Source organism: Panulirus ornatus, chromosome 23, assembly GCF_036320965.1.
Source record: "Panulirus ornatus isolate Po-2019 chromosome 23, ASM3632096v1, whole genome shotgun sequence".
NCBI classification, from domain to species: domain Eukaryota; kingdom Metazoa; phylum Arthropoda; class Malacostraca; order Decapoda; family Palinuridae; genus Panulirus; species Panulirus ornatus.
In genome coordinates, this window is record NC_092246.1 from 1775001 (window position 1) to 1790000 (window position 15000).

The window sequence follows — 15000 nt, forward strand, 5'->3', positions numbered from 1 at the left end:
GCACTAACCAAATGGTTGGGAAGGAAAGAATGGCCGGGTCCAACCAAAGAGTTAGGTCGGGCTGGCAGAGGGCCAGAGACTGACCGAAAGAGTTTGAACTGACCAACAGGATGTCAAAGTAACCTAGCAAAACAAAGTTATACAAATGAGATGTTTGGATAGAAAACTAAAATCTAACCAAGGGGGGAAGATGGATGTATCAGGCTACATCCAGATGTCTGAACGAAGGTGGACTGAGCAGGAGGTGGATGGCTGAGGAGTCTGACCAGAGGAAGGTAGTTGGGTTGGGAAGCGGCCAAAGTCACTTTGTCCCTCTTTGAGAAACTATGAAAATCCAAAAGTCACTTTGTCCCTCTTTGAGAAACTATGAAAATCCAAAAGTCACTTTGTCCCTCTTTGAGAAACTATGAAAATCCAAAAGTCACTTTGTCCCTCTTTGAGAAACTATGAAAATCCAAAAGTCACTTTGTCCCTCTTTGAGAAACTATGAAAATCCAAAAGTCACTTTGTCCCTCTTTGAGAAACTATGAAAATCCAAAAGTCACTTTGTCCCTCTTTGAGAAACTATGAAAATCCAAAAGTCACTTTGTCCCTCTTTGAGAAACTATGAAAATCCAAAAGTCACTTTGTCCCTCTTTGAGAAACTATGAAAATCCAAAAGTCACTTTGTCCCTCTTTGAGAAACTATGAAAATCCAAAAGTCACTTTGTCCCTCTTTGAGAAACTATGAAAATCCAAAAGTCACTTTGTCCCTCTTTGAGAAACTATGAAAATCCAAAAGTCACTTTGTCCCTCTTTGAGAAACTATGAAAATCCAAAAGTCACTTTGTCCCTCTTTGAGAAACTATGAAAATCCAAAAGTCACTTTGTCCCTCTTTGAGAAACTATGAAAATCCAAAAGTCACTTTGTCCCTCTTTGAGAAACTATGAAAATCCAAAAGTCACTTTGTCCCTCTTTGAGAAACTATGAAAATCCAAAAGTCACTTTGTCCCTCTTTGAGAAACTATGAAAATCCAAAAGTCACTTTGTCCCTCTTTGAGAAACTATGAAAATCCAAAAGTCACTTTGTCCCTCTTTGAGAAACTATGAAAATCCAAAAGTCACTTTGTCCCTCTTTGAGAAACTATGAAAATCCAAAAGTCACTTTGTCCCTCTTTGAGAAACTATGAAAATCCAAAAGTCACTTTGTCCCTCTTTGAGAAACTATGAAAATCCAAAAGTCACTTTGTCCCTCTTTGAGAAACTATGAAAATCCAAAAGTCACTTTGTCCCTCTTTGAGAAACTATGAAAATCCAAAAGTCACTTTGTCCCTCTTTGAGAAACTATGAAAATCCAAAAGTCACTTTGTCCCTCTTTGAGAAACTATGAAAATCCAAAAGTCACTTTGTCCCTCTTTGAGAAACTATGAAAATCCAAAAGTCACTTTGTCCCTCTTTGAGAAACTATGAAAATCCAAAAGTCACTTTGTCCCTCTTTGAGAAACTATGAAAATCCAAAAGTCACTTTGTCCCTCTTTGAGAAACTATGAAAATCCAAAAGTCACTTTGTCCCTCTTTGAGAAACTATGAAAATCCAAAAGTCACTTTGTCCCTCTTTGAGAAACTATGAAAATCCAAAAGTCACTTTGTCCCTCTTTGAGAAACTATGAAAATCCAAAAGTCACTTTGTCCCTCTTTGAGAAACTATGAAAATCCAAAAGTCACTTTGTCCCTCTTTGAGAAACTATGAAAATCCAAAAGTCACTTTGTCCCTCTTTGAGAAACTATGAAAATCCAAAAGTCACTTTGTCCCTCTTTGAGAAACTATGAAAATCCAAAAGTCACTTTGTCCCTCTTTGAGAAACTATGAAAATCCAAAAGTCACTTTGTCCCTCTTTGAGAAACTATGAAAATCCAAAAGTCACTTTGTCCCTCTTTGAGAAACTATGAAAATCCAAAAGTCACTTTGTCCCTCTTTGAGAAACTATGAAAATCCAAAAGTCACTTTGTCCCTCTTTGAGAAACTATGAAAATCCAAAAGTCACTTTGTCCCTCTTTGAGAAACTATGAAAATCCAAAAGTCACTTTGTCCCTCTTTGAGAAACTATGAAAATCCAAAAGTCACTTTGTCCCTCTTTGAGAAACTATGAAAATCCAAAAGTCACTTTGTCCCTCTTTGAGAAACTATGAAAATCCAAAAGTCACTTTGTCCCTCTTTGAGAAACTATGAAAATCCAAAAGTCACTTTGTCCCTCTTTGAGAAACTATGAAAATCCAAAAGTCACTTTGTCCCTCTTTGAGAAACTATGAAAATCCAAAAGTCACTTTGTCCCTCTTTGAGAAACTATGAAAATCCAAAAGTCACTTTGTCCCTCTTTGAGAAACTATGAAAATCCAAAAGTCACTTTGTCCCTCTTTGAGAAACTATGAAAATCCAAAAGTCACTTTGTCCCTCTTTGAGAAACTATGAAAATCCAAAAGTCACTTTGTCCCTCTTTGAGAAACTATGAAAATCCAAAAGTCACTTTGTCCCTCTTTGAGAAACTATGAAAATCCAAAAGTCACTTTGTCCCTCTTTGAGAAACTATGAAAATCCAAAAGTCACTTTGTCCCTCTTTGAGAAACTATGAAAATCCAAAAGTCACTTTGTCCCTCTTTGAGAAACTATGAAAATCCAAAAGTCACTTTGTCCCTCTTTGAGAAACTATGAAAATCCAAAAGTCACTTTGTCCCTCTTTGAGAAACTATGAAAATCCAAAAGTCACTTTGTCCCTCTTTGAGAAACTATGAAAATCCAAAAGTCACTTTGTCCCTCTTTGAGAAACTATGAAAATCCAAAAGTCACTTTGTCCCTCTTTGAGAAACTATGAAAATCCAAAAGTCACTTTGTCCCTCTTTGAGAAACTATGAAAATCCAAAAGTCACTTTGTCCCTCTTTGAGAAACTATGAAAATCCAAAAGTCACTTTGTCCCTCTTTGAGAAACTATGAAAATCCAAAAGTCACTTTGTCCCTCTTTGAGAAACTATGAAAATCCAAAAGTCACTTTGTCCCTCTTTGAGAAACTATGAAAATCCAAAAGTCACTTTGTCCCTCTTTGAGAAACTATGAAAATCCAAAAGTCACTTTGTCCCTCTTTGAGAAACTATGAAAATCCAAAAGTCACTTTGTCCCTCTTTGAGAAACTATGAAAATCCAAAAGTCACTTTGTCCCTCTTTGAGAAACTATGAAAATCCAAAAGTCACTTTGTCCCTCTTTGAGAAACTATGAAAATCCAAAAGTCACTTTGTCCCTCTTTGAGAAACTATGAAAATCCAAAAGTCACTTTGTCCCTCTTTGAGAAACTATGAAAATCCAAAAGTCACTTTGTCCCTCTTTGAGAAACTATGAAAATCCAAAAGTCACTTTGTCCCTCTTTGAGAAACTATGAAAATCCAAAAGTCACTTTGTCCCTCTTTGAGAAACTATGAAAATCCAAAAGTCACTTTGTCCCTCTTTGAGAAACTATGAAAATCCAAAAGTCACTTTGTCCCTCTTTGAGAAACTATGAAAATCCAAAAGTCACTTTGTCCCTCTTTGAGAAACTATGAAAATCCAAAAGTCACTTTGTCCCTCTTTGAGAAACTATGAAAATCCAAAAGTCACTTTGTCCCTCTTTGAGAAACTATGAAAATCCAAAAGTCACTTTGTCCCTCTTTGAGAAACTATGAAAATCCAAAAGTCACTTTGTCCCTCTTTGAGAAACTATGAAAATCCAAAAGTCACTTTGTCCCTCTTTGAGAAACTATGAAAATCCAAAAGTCACTTTGTCCCTCTTTGAGAAACTATGAAAATCCAAAAGTCACTTTGTCCCTCTTTGAGAAACTATGAAAATCCAAAAGTCACTTTGTCCCTCTTTGAGAAACTATGAAAATCCAAAAGTCACTTTGTCCCTCTTTGAGAAACTATGAAAATCCAAAAGTCACTTTGTCCCTCTTTGAGAAACTATGAAAATCCAAAAGTCACTTTGTCCCTCTTTGAGAAACTATGAAAATCCAAAAGTCACTTTGTCCCTCTTTGAGAAACTATGAAAATCCAAAAGTCACTTTGTCCCTCTTTGAGAAACTATGAAAATCCAAAAGTCACTTTGTCCCTCTTTGAGAAACTATGAAAATCCAAAAGTCACTTTGTCCCTCTTTGAGAAACTATGAAAATCCAAAAGTCACTTTGTCCCTCTTTGAGAAACTATGAAAATCCAAAAGTCACTTTGTCCCTCTTTGAGAAACTATGAAAATCCAAAAGTCACTTTGTCCCTCTTTGAGAAACTATGAAAATCCAAAAGTCACTTTGTCCCTCTTTGAGAAACTATGAAAATCCAAAAGTCACTTTGTCCCTCTTTGAGAAACTATGAAAATCCAAAAGTCACTTTGTCCCTCTTTGAGAAACTATGAAAATCCAAAAGTCACTTTGTCCCTCTTTGAGAAACTATGAAAATCCAAAAGTCACTTTGTCCCTCTTTGAGAAACTATGAAAATCCAAAAGTCACTTTGTCCCTCTTTGAGAAACTATGAAAATCCAAAAGTCACTTTGTCCCTCTTTGAGAAACTATGAAAATCCAAAAGTCACTTTGTCCCTCTTTGAGAAACTATGAAAATCCAAAAGTCACTTTGTCCCTCTTTGAGAAACTATGAAAATCCAAAAGTCACTTTGTCCCTCTTTGAGAAACTATGAAAATCCAAAAGTCACTTTGTCCCTCTTTGAGAAACTATGAAAATCCAAAAGTCACTTTGTCCCTCTTTGAGAAACTATGAAAATCCAAAAGTCACTTTGTCCCTCTTTGAGAAACTATGAAAATCCAAAAGTCACTTTGTCCCTCTTTGAGAAACTATGAAAATCCAAAAGTCACTTTGTCCCTCTTTGAGAAACTATGAAAATCCAAAAGTCACTTTGTCCCTCTTTGAGAAACTATGAAAATCCAAAAGTCACTTTGTCCCTCTTTGAGAAACTATGAAAATCCAAAAGTCACTTTGTCCCTCTTTGAGAAACTATGAAAATCCAAAAGTCACTTTGTCCCTCTTTGAGAAACTATGAAAATCCAAAAGTCACTTTGTCCCTCTTTGAGAAACTATGAAAATCCAAAAGTCACTTTGTCCCTCTTTGAGAAACTATGAAAATCCAAAAGTCACTTTGTCCCTCTTTGAGAAACTATGAAAATCCAAAAGTCACTTTGTCCCTCTTTGAGAAACTATGAAAATCCAAAAGTCACTTTGTCCCTCTTTGAGAAACTATGAAAATCCAAAAGTCACTTTGTCCCTCTTTGAGAAACTATGAAAATCCAAAAGTCACTTTGTCCCTCTTTGAGAAACTATGAAAATCCAAAAGTCACTTTGTCCCTCTTTGAGAAACTATGAAAATCCAAAAGTCACTTTGTCCCTCTTTGAGAAACTATGAAAATCCAAAAGTCACTTTGTCCCTCTTTGAGAAACTATGAAAATCCAAAAGTCACTTTGTCCCTCTTTGAGAAACTATGAAAATCCAAAAGTCACTTTGTCCCTCTTTGAGAAACTATGAAAATCCAAAAGTCACTTTGTCCCTCTTTGAGAAACTATGAAAATCCAAAAGTCACTTTGTCCCTCTTTGAGAAACTATGAAAATCCAAAAGTCACTTTGTCCCTCTTTGAGAAACTATGAAAATCCAAAAGTCACTTTGTCCCTCTTTGAGAAACTATGAAAATCCAAAAGTCACTTTGTCCCTCTTTGAGAAACTATGAAAATCCAAAAGTCACTTTGTCCCTCTTTGAGAAACTATGAAAATCCAAAAGTCACTTTGTCCCTCTTTGAGAAACTATGAAAATCCAAAAGTCACTTTGTCCCTCTTTGAGAAACTATGAAAATCCAAAAGTCACTTTGTCCCTCTTTGAGAAACTATGAAAATCCAAAAGTCACTTTGTCCCTCTTTGAGAAACTATGAAAATCCAAAAGTCACTTTGTCCCTCTTTGAGAAACTATGAAAATCCAAAAGTCACTTTGTCCCTCTTTGAGAAACTATGAAAATCCAAAAGTCACTTTGTCCCTCTTTGAGAAACTATGAAAATCCAAAAGTCACTTTGTCCCTCTTTGAGAAACTATGAAAATCCAAAAGTCACTTTGTCCCTCTTTGAGAAACTATGAAAATCCAAAAGTCACTTTGTCCCTCTTTGAGAAACTATGAAAATCCAAAAGTCACTTTGTCCCTCTTTGAGAAACTATGAAAATCCAAAAGTCACTTTGTCCCTCTTTGAGAAACTATGAAAATCCAAAAGTCACTTTGTCCCTCTTTGAGAAACTATGAAAATCCAAAAGTCACTTTGTCCCTCTTTGAGAAACTATGAAAATCCAAAAGTCACTTTGTCCCTCTTTGAGAAACTATGAAAATCCAAAAGTCACTTTGTCCCTCTTTGAGAAACTATGAAAATCCAAAAGTCACTTTGTCCCTCTTTGAGAAACTATGAAAATCCAAAAGTCACTTTGTCCCTCTTTGAGAAACTATGAAAATCCAAAAGTCACTTTGTCCCTCTTTGAGAAACTATGAAAATCCAAAAGTCACTTTGTCCCTCTTTGAGAAACTATGAAAATCCAAAAGTCACTTTGTCCCTCTTTGAGAAACTATGAAAATCCAAAAGTCACTTTGTCCCTCTTTGAGAAACTATGAAAATCCAAAAGTCACTTTGTCCCTCTTTGAGAAACTATGAAAATCCAAAAGTCACTTTGTCCCTCTTTGAGAAACTATGAAAATCCAAAAGTCACTTTGTCCCTCTTTGAGAAACTATGAAAATCCAAAAGTCATTCAATATCCCTAAAAGTTACCTTGACATTATTTTCAGAGTACGTCTGTCATGACTGCTTCAACTCACTCTAGAGCTTCGTGACTAAGCTGTCCCAAGGGTACATAGATTATTCCCAGAGCATGTAGCTCAAAGAATATATATGACCTTCCATAAATCTTCATGCTTTTGTAAGAATTCTTCTCACAAGTTTAAGTCATATTGTCACTTCAGCAGTAGCTATGTCATTCCTGAATTTCTAGTGATTATCTAAAGATTATCTCTGCATCGTTAAGTCATTTTCTCACTGCTAACAGTAGCTGTATCATTTCTAGCAACAGTACGTCGTTAAGACTATGTGCGTCACTTTAAGCCATTGAATTGTTTCAAGAATAATGTAACTATTTAGTTTCAAGACTAGGTTTGTCATCCCGAGTGCAGATATGTCTTTTTTAGGGCAACTCTACAATTTCAGGAGTCACGACTTCCTTGCAAGAATAACTAATTCTCCTAAGTATATTCCAGTTCCTCCAGTTACTTCATCTTTCCAGGAAAATGTCATTCCTCGAGTAGATGGCATTTCCGAGAGTAGATGTATTTCCAGGAGTCACTGCTCTGTATTAGGATTCGTAGGCTCACTGGAAGAGTAACTATACCATGTTAAGAGTAAACGTGTCCAGTTGTGTTATTATAATCCTGGAAGAGTATGTTTACCACAAGTAAATGTGTCTTTGTAAGAGTAACTGCGTCATTTCAGGTGCCATGAGAGACGCCATACCCTCTCAGGAGCAACTATGTTCCTCTGGGTCAATACATGCCTCCAAGAACGTGTTCCTCCTGCAGTGGTCTCAGGATTCCAGGAACAAGAATATAACGTCCAGGAAGATGGTGGTTCAAGAGCCACCAGGTCGTTCCAAGAGGAGCCAGAGTATTCCAAGTTTCACATGGCACTCGAAAAGTAAACCTGTTCCTTCAAGAATGATGGAGCCATTCCATGAGCACCACTTCAAGTGTGAGTGTCATCAGGAGTCCAGGCACAGCCTAGGACACAGCTTCACCCTCGAGGAGGGGCAGCAACAAAGCAAGAGTCACCTCAGCTTATCGTTCATAACAGCCAAGATTTCAGGAACGAAATGGAAGGCAGGACTAGGTAGCCACTGGCTGGCTGGCTCACACCTGTGTATTGCTGGAAATGTTAAGATGGTCTCAGGGTTTCTTCTGTACCTCACCTTGGTATTTCTCAGAGAGGTCAGGGAAATAATATCTCTACAGGAGATAATGACTATAATTTCTTCCATTGCTCTCTCAGACATAAATCCCAGCAACTAGAGGAAATATCAGTTCACACCATTATTTAAGCACAGAGAATACCTTACAAGGTTATCTCTACCACTAATAGCTATTTACCTCTGTCTTACCCATTACATCGACTCCTATATTCGAGATTCTCATGGTACTTTGGGATTGTTACCCCTTTCCATGCTTGAAAGTCGGCCATAAGGGTTAAATTTGAGGGTTTAGGCCTATGTTGATTCATACGTCATTTCATTTTATAATCGTGACCACGTGACCACGCGGGCGCCATAAGTGTGGTGGTTGGTGTGTTTGTGGGTGTGGCCTACTTCTTGGCTCCGCCCCTAGCCCCTCCTACTCTTACTTTAATGTTGTTCCTTACCCTCACGTCACTTCCGGTGGCCGCTCCACTACACTTGGCTAAAACACACGCTCCTTTATGGCTCCTCACGAGGGCTGCAACACACCTGCAGGTTGCCCGGCCATGGGCATCTTTGAAGAGTCATCGTGCAGAAGGCGCCCCCGGCAATTTTTTATGTTGCCACATTCACCATTATTATTCTCCCTTTTTCTTTAGTGTTATTTTTGTGAATGGTACTTACATGACTGAAAATTATAGCTTATGTTAATATATATGAATCATACATAGTTTTACATATATGTAATCATGGATTTAAGAATAAAAAAGCTAATAAGAAAATACTTTTACTGAAGGTATCTAGTAAGTATCCAAACCCCCTCATGCTTGTGCATTACAAGGTGTCAGTTAGTAATATTTGTAAAACAGAATTATCATTAAAAGAATCATGCTTAACTACAGCAATTTTGCATTAAATCCCATCACTTTCTTTCAATATACCTCTGGAAGAAGGAAAACTGTTTAGGGGATTCATGCTGCGTAGCGCATGCCTAAAAAATATTAAATAAAGATAAAAAACGCCGGTTGAGTAATTTTCGTGTGAGCGTCTTCATGGTAGGGTGGCGGAGGTACGAGGACTCTCGGCCCCTGGGGGTGCATGTGGCATGCATTCACCCCACACGGTAATGGCTTGAGTGACCGTTTCGTATTATCACCGTCTGCATTATTTTTTTTCTCTCCTTTTTTCCCTCCGTTCAGTACGACGCTGCTGCTGCTGCTGCTGCTGCTGCTGTTATCGATATTCTGCTGGATCTTTCCCGTGCAAGGAGGGTCTAGTGTATATCATCATCATTTACCTAGTGTGATTTACAGAACCATTGGTATGACTGGCCATTGTAAATCACACACACACACACACACACACACACACACACACACACACATTATATATACATTTCTAACGCCCTCATACGAGCATGAGTTGAAGCACATGCAGATACTTCACAGCTGTTACTCTTCTGAGATAAAAAAAAGGAAACTGATTAATATGATGAATCGTATGATCGTATCATCACAATATTGTTAGTAGGAAGCACCAGGCTTGGGGAGGTCTTGCTATGGGCCTTAGAAGTGTGTCTCCTCCTCTGTCATGAGGAGGGAACAGCATGGGTATGTCCATAACATGAGGTTGTCCTAACATGACACAAACCTAAGAATGACGCTGCCCCTATTATGAGGCTGCCCCTATTATGAGGCTGCCCCTATTATGAGGCTGCCCCTAGTATGAGGCTGCCCCTAGTATGAGGCTGCCCCTAGTATGAGGCTGCCCCTAGTATGAGGCTGCCCCTATTATGAGGCTGCCCCTAGTATGAGGCTGCCCCTATTATGAGGCTGCCCCTATTATGAGGCTGCCCCTAGTATGAGGCTGCCCCTAGTATGAGGCTGCCCCTATTATGAGGCTGCCCCTAGTATGAGGCTGCCCCTAGTATGAGGCTGCCCCTATTATGAGGCTGCCCCTAGTATGAGGCTGCCCCTAGTATGAGGCTGCCCCTAGTATGAGGCTGCCCCTAGTATGAGGCTGCCCCTATTATGAGGCTGCCCCTAGTATGAGGCTGCCCCTAGTATGAGGCTGCCCCTAGTATGAGGCTGCCCCTAGTATGAGGCTGCCCCTAGTATGAGGCTGCCCCTAGTATGAGGCTGCCCCTAGTATGAGGCTGCCCCTAGTATGAGGCTGCCCCTAGTATGAGGCTGCCCCCTATTATGAGTTGGCTGTAGTATGAGGCTGATCCCAACTTGGAACTACCTAAAACGTGAGTGCAATGCGTCAACCATTGCCCTCAGCATCATGTGTCTGCAATCTGGTGCTGGGCTCAGCGTGGGCCTGCCCTCAGCTGTAGCAGGCCGTGCCAAGACTGAGATGAATGTAGCATTATGCTGCCCCGTAGCATGGTTTGACTATAGCAGGATGCTAACCTTCGTAGCATGAAATGACTATAGACTGAGGCAATCCATAGCATGAAGTATCCTCCTCAGCATTTGCTGAATGGTGTAGCATCATACTGTGGGTGTAGACGGGTGTAGTGTGACACCCTTAGGTATACAGTGTACTGTACACAGTAGAACAAGCGTCTTAAGGTGCAGTATGTGGTTATTGTATAAGCCATTCAGTGGGTGATGTGTATTGTGTAAGGGGAGTGATGTGCAAGGGGTGTACTGTACATGTGTAGGGTAGGGAGTTTAAGCATTAGGGGTTTATGGTTAAGTATATGGTATATGGAATGTGGTGTAGCGCATATAGTGTAGGTTATAAGGTGAGTGTAGGCGTTTAAGAGTACAGTGCAGGTATGTGTGTGTGTGTGTGTGTGTGTGTGGGTTACCACTGTAGGCAGGCTGCACTGGCAACACGTATGAGTGTAGGTAGGCCTTAGGTGTTGCATGGGGGGAAAGAGAGAGGGGAAGATGTGTGGTGTTGATGTGGTGGTGGTGGAGAGGGATGGGGGTAGGACAGCTGACGCCTCACAGTGGGGGGGGGGGAGGGTTGGGTGGGGGTTGCCTGCTGCCGTTACCTTGCAATGTTGCACCTGGCGACCTGCTCCCCCTCCCTCCCCCCCAGCAGGCAAGGCTGGCCCGGGAGGGGGGGGGGGGGGGGCTGCCGCAGGCCGCCGCCGTGAGGCAGGCCGCAGTGTGGCGGCGGCAGCCTGCTTGACGGCGGCGACGGAGCGGCACTGACGGCAGCGAGTGGTGGCAGGCAGGTCGCCCCGGCAACCGTTGCCATGGCTACCAGCGGGAGATGTGATGGCGCGACGCTGAATGGATTATTGATGCAACACCGCTAGTTCCCGCCGCTGCCGCCAGATGCCGCGCCATTCGTCGGCCGTCTTAATTATAAGGAGAATGTAGGCAATTAACGCAGTAAGGAGATTAGCGCATTGTACCAGTAATTAGTCGGCGTTGAGACGGCGCGGGGGCATCAAGGTGTCACTCCCGACGTAGGCGCTGCCGGGAGCGTCGCACGATACTGACGGAGACGGCGAAGGTAAGTGGTGGTTGTGGTCGACGCTTGACATCGGTACCATACCGGACTTCGTCCGTCACTACGCCGCTGATTAAACCCGCTTTCCCTTTTTTATGTCCGATCAATTGAGTCGAGTCATGGAGGAGTATTGAAAGGCTCAACCCTGGCTGGTATGCAAAAACAGGGGCGGAGGAGGGCAGCTGTTAGGCCCCAGGGAGAGGCGGGAGAGTGTGTAGGGAGAGGCAGGAGAGTGTGTAGGGCGGGGTGGGTGTAAAGCAGAGCCCTCCTACCCACCCTCCGCCCACGGACCGTCCTCAACACAACCGTCGGGAAAAAAAAAAATCGTGGCTGGGCATCAACGAGGAAGACAGGCGAGCGGCTGCCCGTCCTCACTGGCCCAGTCCTGCCCAGCCCTTCGGCCTGCCTGGCCACGTGCCCTGCCGCTACCCCTGGCCATGTGTCCGGCCGCTACCCCTGGCCATGTGTCCAGCCGCTACCCCTGGCCATGTGTCCAGCCGCTAACCCTGGCCATGTGTCCAGCCGCTACCCTGGCCATGTCTCCTGCCATCAACCCTGGCCATGTGCTCCGCCGTCAACCCAGGCCATGCCCATGGCCATCGCCCTGGTCAAATCGAGACGTCACCCTTGGCCACCTCTGCGACTACTAATGGCCTCGACCATGACTGACCTGGCCCCAGTCATGGCCAACCAGCTGGACACATTAGGCAATCATTCTGGCCAGCCTCGTCCCACGCATCCTTCACCACAACACAACAGGTGAGTGGCACGTGTTTGGGCGTGCACGTGTGCACGTGTGTTGCAATGTGGTCACTCCTGCAAGCTGCAACCCTCCCCCCCCCCTGCTTGCTTGCTTGCCCCCGCCATCCCCTCCTGGACCCATACACCCCCGCCCCCCCACCCGCGAGTTATGCGTAGTGCTTGTTAGGGCGTGGGTGAGCGGTGCTTCTCCACGCCCTTCCTGTTGTGGAGACGCCCATACCTTCCCTATTACCACGCCCACCAACATCATGGTACCACGCCCACCACGCCCGCCAGGCGCTCTACCCCACTTCTCTGTTGCATAATCTACCCCACCTGCCTCCCCCTCTGAATCAGCCAGGCCTGAAGGAGAAGCACTAAGGTCCTGACCCACAGTGCCCAGGTCAGGCGCTCCCCAGCGCCCCGGCTGCTGTAGTCTTGATGAAGACAACGAGAGAGAGAGAGAAGAGAGAGAGAGAGAGAGAGAGAGAGAGAGAGAGAGAGAGAGAGAGAGAGAGAGAGAGAATTCCTCCAGCAAGCCAGTAACCATGACCTGTGAACTCTGACCCTCGATCCCAAAGGGTTAAATCAGTGCCCATGATTATCCTGCACCGGAAGTGGCGAAATTCTCGCACAAGTTTCGTTTTGAATTTTTAGAAACATCCGGACGAGTTCCATTCGTATGTATTTATCTACGTTCACTTGTATATCATGTTAACAGTTTTACTACATCTACGTATACTTAATGTGTATTTCTAAATTTTCTGAACGGAAATTTGACCCATCCTTTGCTATACTCGTCTTACCATCATCGAAAATTTGGACATTTCTTTGACAGTCGTTATATACGGTAGTTCGAGTGCTGTTATCACAAACAACAACAGCAACAATAACAACCATATATATATATATATATATGATTTGTATACAATCCATATACAATATCTGTGAAAGACCATAAACAAACACTAACAAATATCTTTTATGTTCTGCAACCACAAACACACTCCTGCCAACCTAACCCACACACACCACACACCACCTTCCACCATCTTCTATATAACTATCACCAGTATATATATCAACATAGCCAAGACAAGCAGGTCAACCCACCTGTCATCTATCGTATATCTTTCTCTATCAGTGTAATGCCCGCCACTGTCACCCATACCTGGTCATTACGGCGCGAGAGACAGGCAGATGCCCTCGCCCAGCAATCATGGCTACGGACGCCAGAAAACAGCGAGCAGACCACACACACACACACACACACACACACACACACACACCTCAGACCTCCCCTGTGTCTGGCTGGCTAAGCTGCAGGGGACCTGTAAGTGGTGGATGACAACACATAAGACTTGCTTGCATGCTTGCTCGAAGCGAGGGGGGGGGGAGATAGGTGGGTGTTTAAAGGGGGTCAGTGGGTGGGGGGGCAGAGGAAGAGGAGCCCCCTCCACCCATCCCCTTGTCTGGTGTAAGGGCTCTGCTTGTGTCAATACATTTAAATCACACTCGCTTATCGAATGCCTGGTCGTGTATGGGGGACGTATACAAACACATTCTATAAGATCATTTTTTCTTTTGCTGTAATCCAACACACTGATATATGCTATGATCTATCACATTGCTATATGCTATAATCTATCATACTGTAATATGATAAAATTTGTCACATTGTTCTATGCTACGATCTATCACATTAATGTATGCTATGATCTATCATGTTGCCTTATGCTTTAATCTACCACAATGCTGTATACTGTGATCTATCATAATACTATGTGCCATAATCTATCGTACTACTATATACTATGATGTCACATTGCTATATGCTATAATCTATCACATTTCTGTAGAATTTATTGATAGTGTTATTCAAGCATGATAGTGCTATCAACAGGAAAGTATACCTGAAGACATAGATTACATTGGGAACAAGTTATTTTATTCTCAAAGTGATTTATTACTCGATTACTTTGAAATAAGAGAAGGCCAGCCTCCATTATCCTGTATAGGTCATAAATTCAATTCCGTCCAGACCTGTGTTTTAATATGGTCTGGCCAAATACTTATGGCTTGGACCTACACCGGCCTTCATTTTAAGAGACACAGCTAATTAGTCCGCGAGCTGTAACTACCTGTACCTCACAATTACCTCCATAGGGTAGAGGAGATAATTATAAGCTGAGCCAGGTATGGATAATTTGTATAATGCTTTTTTCGCTATGATGAACAGCGAAGCATGATATCCATTGGCCATATGATGCCCTACAAGTCTGTCTGCATCTTTTTTTTTATGCAAACCTTTTTAATCCAAGGATGGTAAGATGTATGCCTGACGTGTGGTCACTTTCAAATTGATTTATCGGCAAAAGGATATATATATATATATATATATATATATATATATATATATATATATATATATATATATATATATATATATATATATATATGTGTGTGTATATAAATATATATAGCCATAAGGAAATTACTGCTACGCAGGGAGGGTAGTGTGAGGTTGCACGTCGTGGCTATGAACAGCAAGCGAGCATCACGTTTTTATTCTTTAATAAATAACTGATGCAGTTGTTGTGTGTCACGTGTTACTACAACACACCACATCATTCATCAGGCGACAGCAGCACTACCGACGACGCAGCCTCCACGGCACTACACTGGCCAAGACGGAAAGGCCAGCCCGACGAAGGCCGGTGTTTCTTATCGTATTATTTTGCGTGCGTGTTGCCGCTGGGGTGGTGGAGGAGGCAGTGGTGGTGGTGGTGGTGGCGTGGCGTCGCTAGCACTG

The 15000-nt window shown here is 42.2% G+C and overlaps 1 protein-coding gene across 3 annotated transcripts in view; it reads left to right on the forward strand.

The window, feature by feature from the left end:
- Positions 1–11115: 11115 nt before the first annotated feature.
- LOC139756710 (uncharacterized) overlaps positions 11116–15000 on the forward strand; it is a 114935-nt gene continuing 111050 nt past the window's right edge. For all 3 annotated transcript variants that reach the window (XR_011714420.1, XR_011714419.1, XM_071676393.1), the window contains exon 1: positions 11116–12206. Coding sequence is in view for 1 of the 3 variants with exons in the window: in XM_071676393.1 (XP_071532494.1) it covers positions 11935–12206 (272 nt within the window). In the remaining 2 variants the exon portion in view is untranslated. The remainder of the gene's footprint in view (positions 12207–15000) is intronic.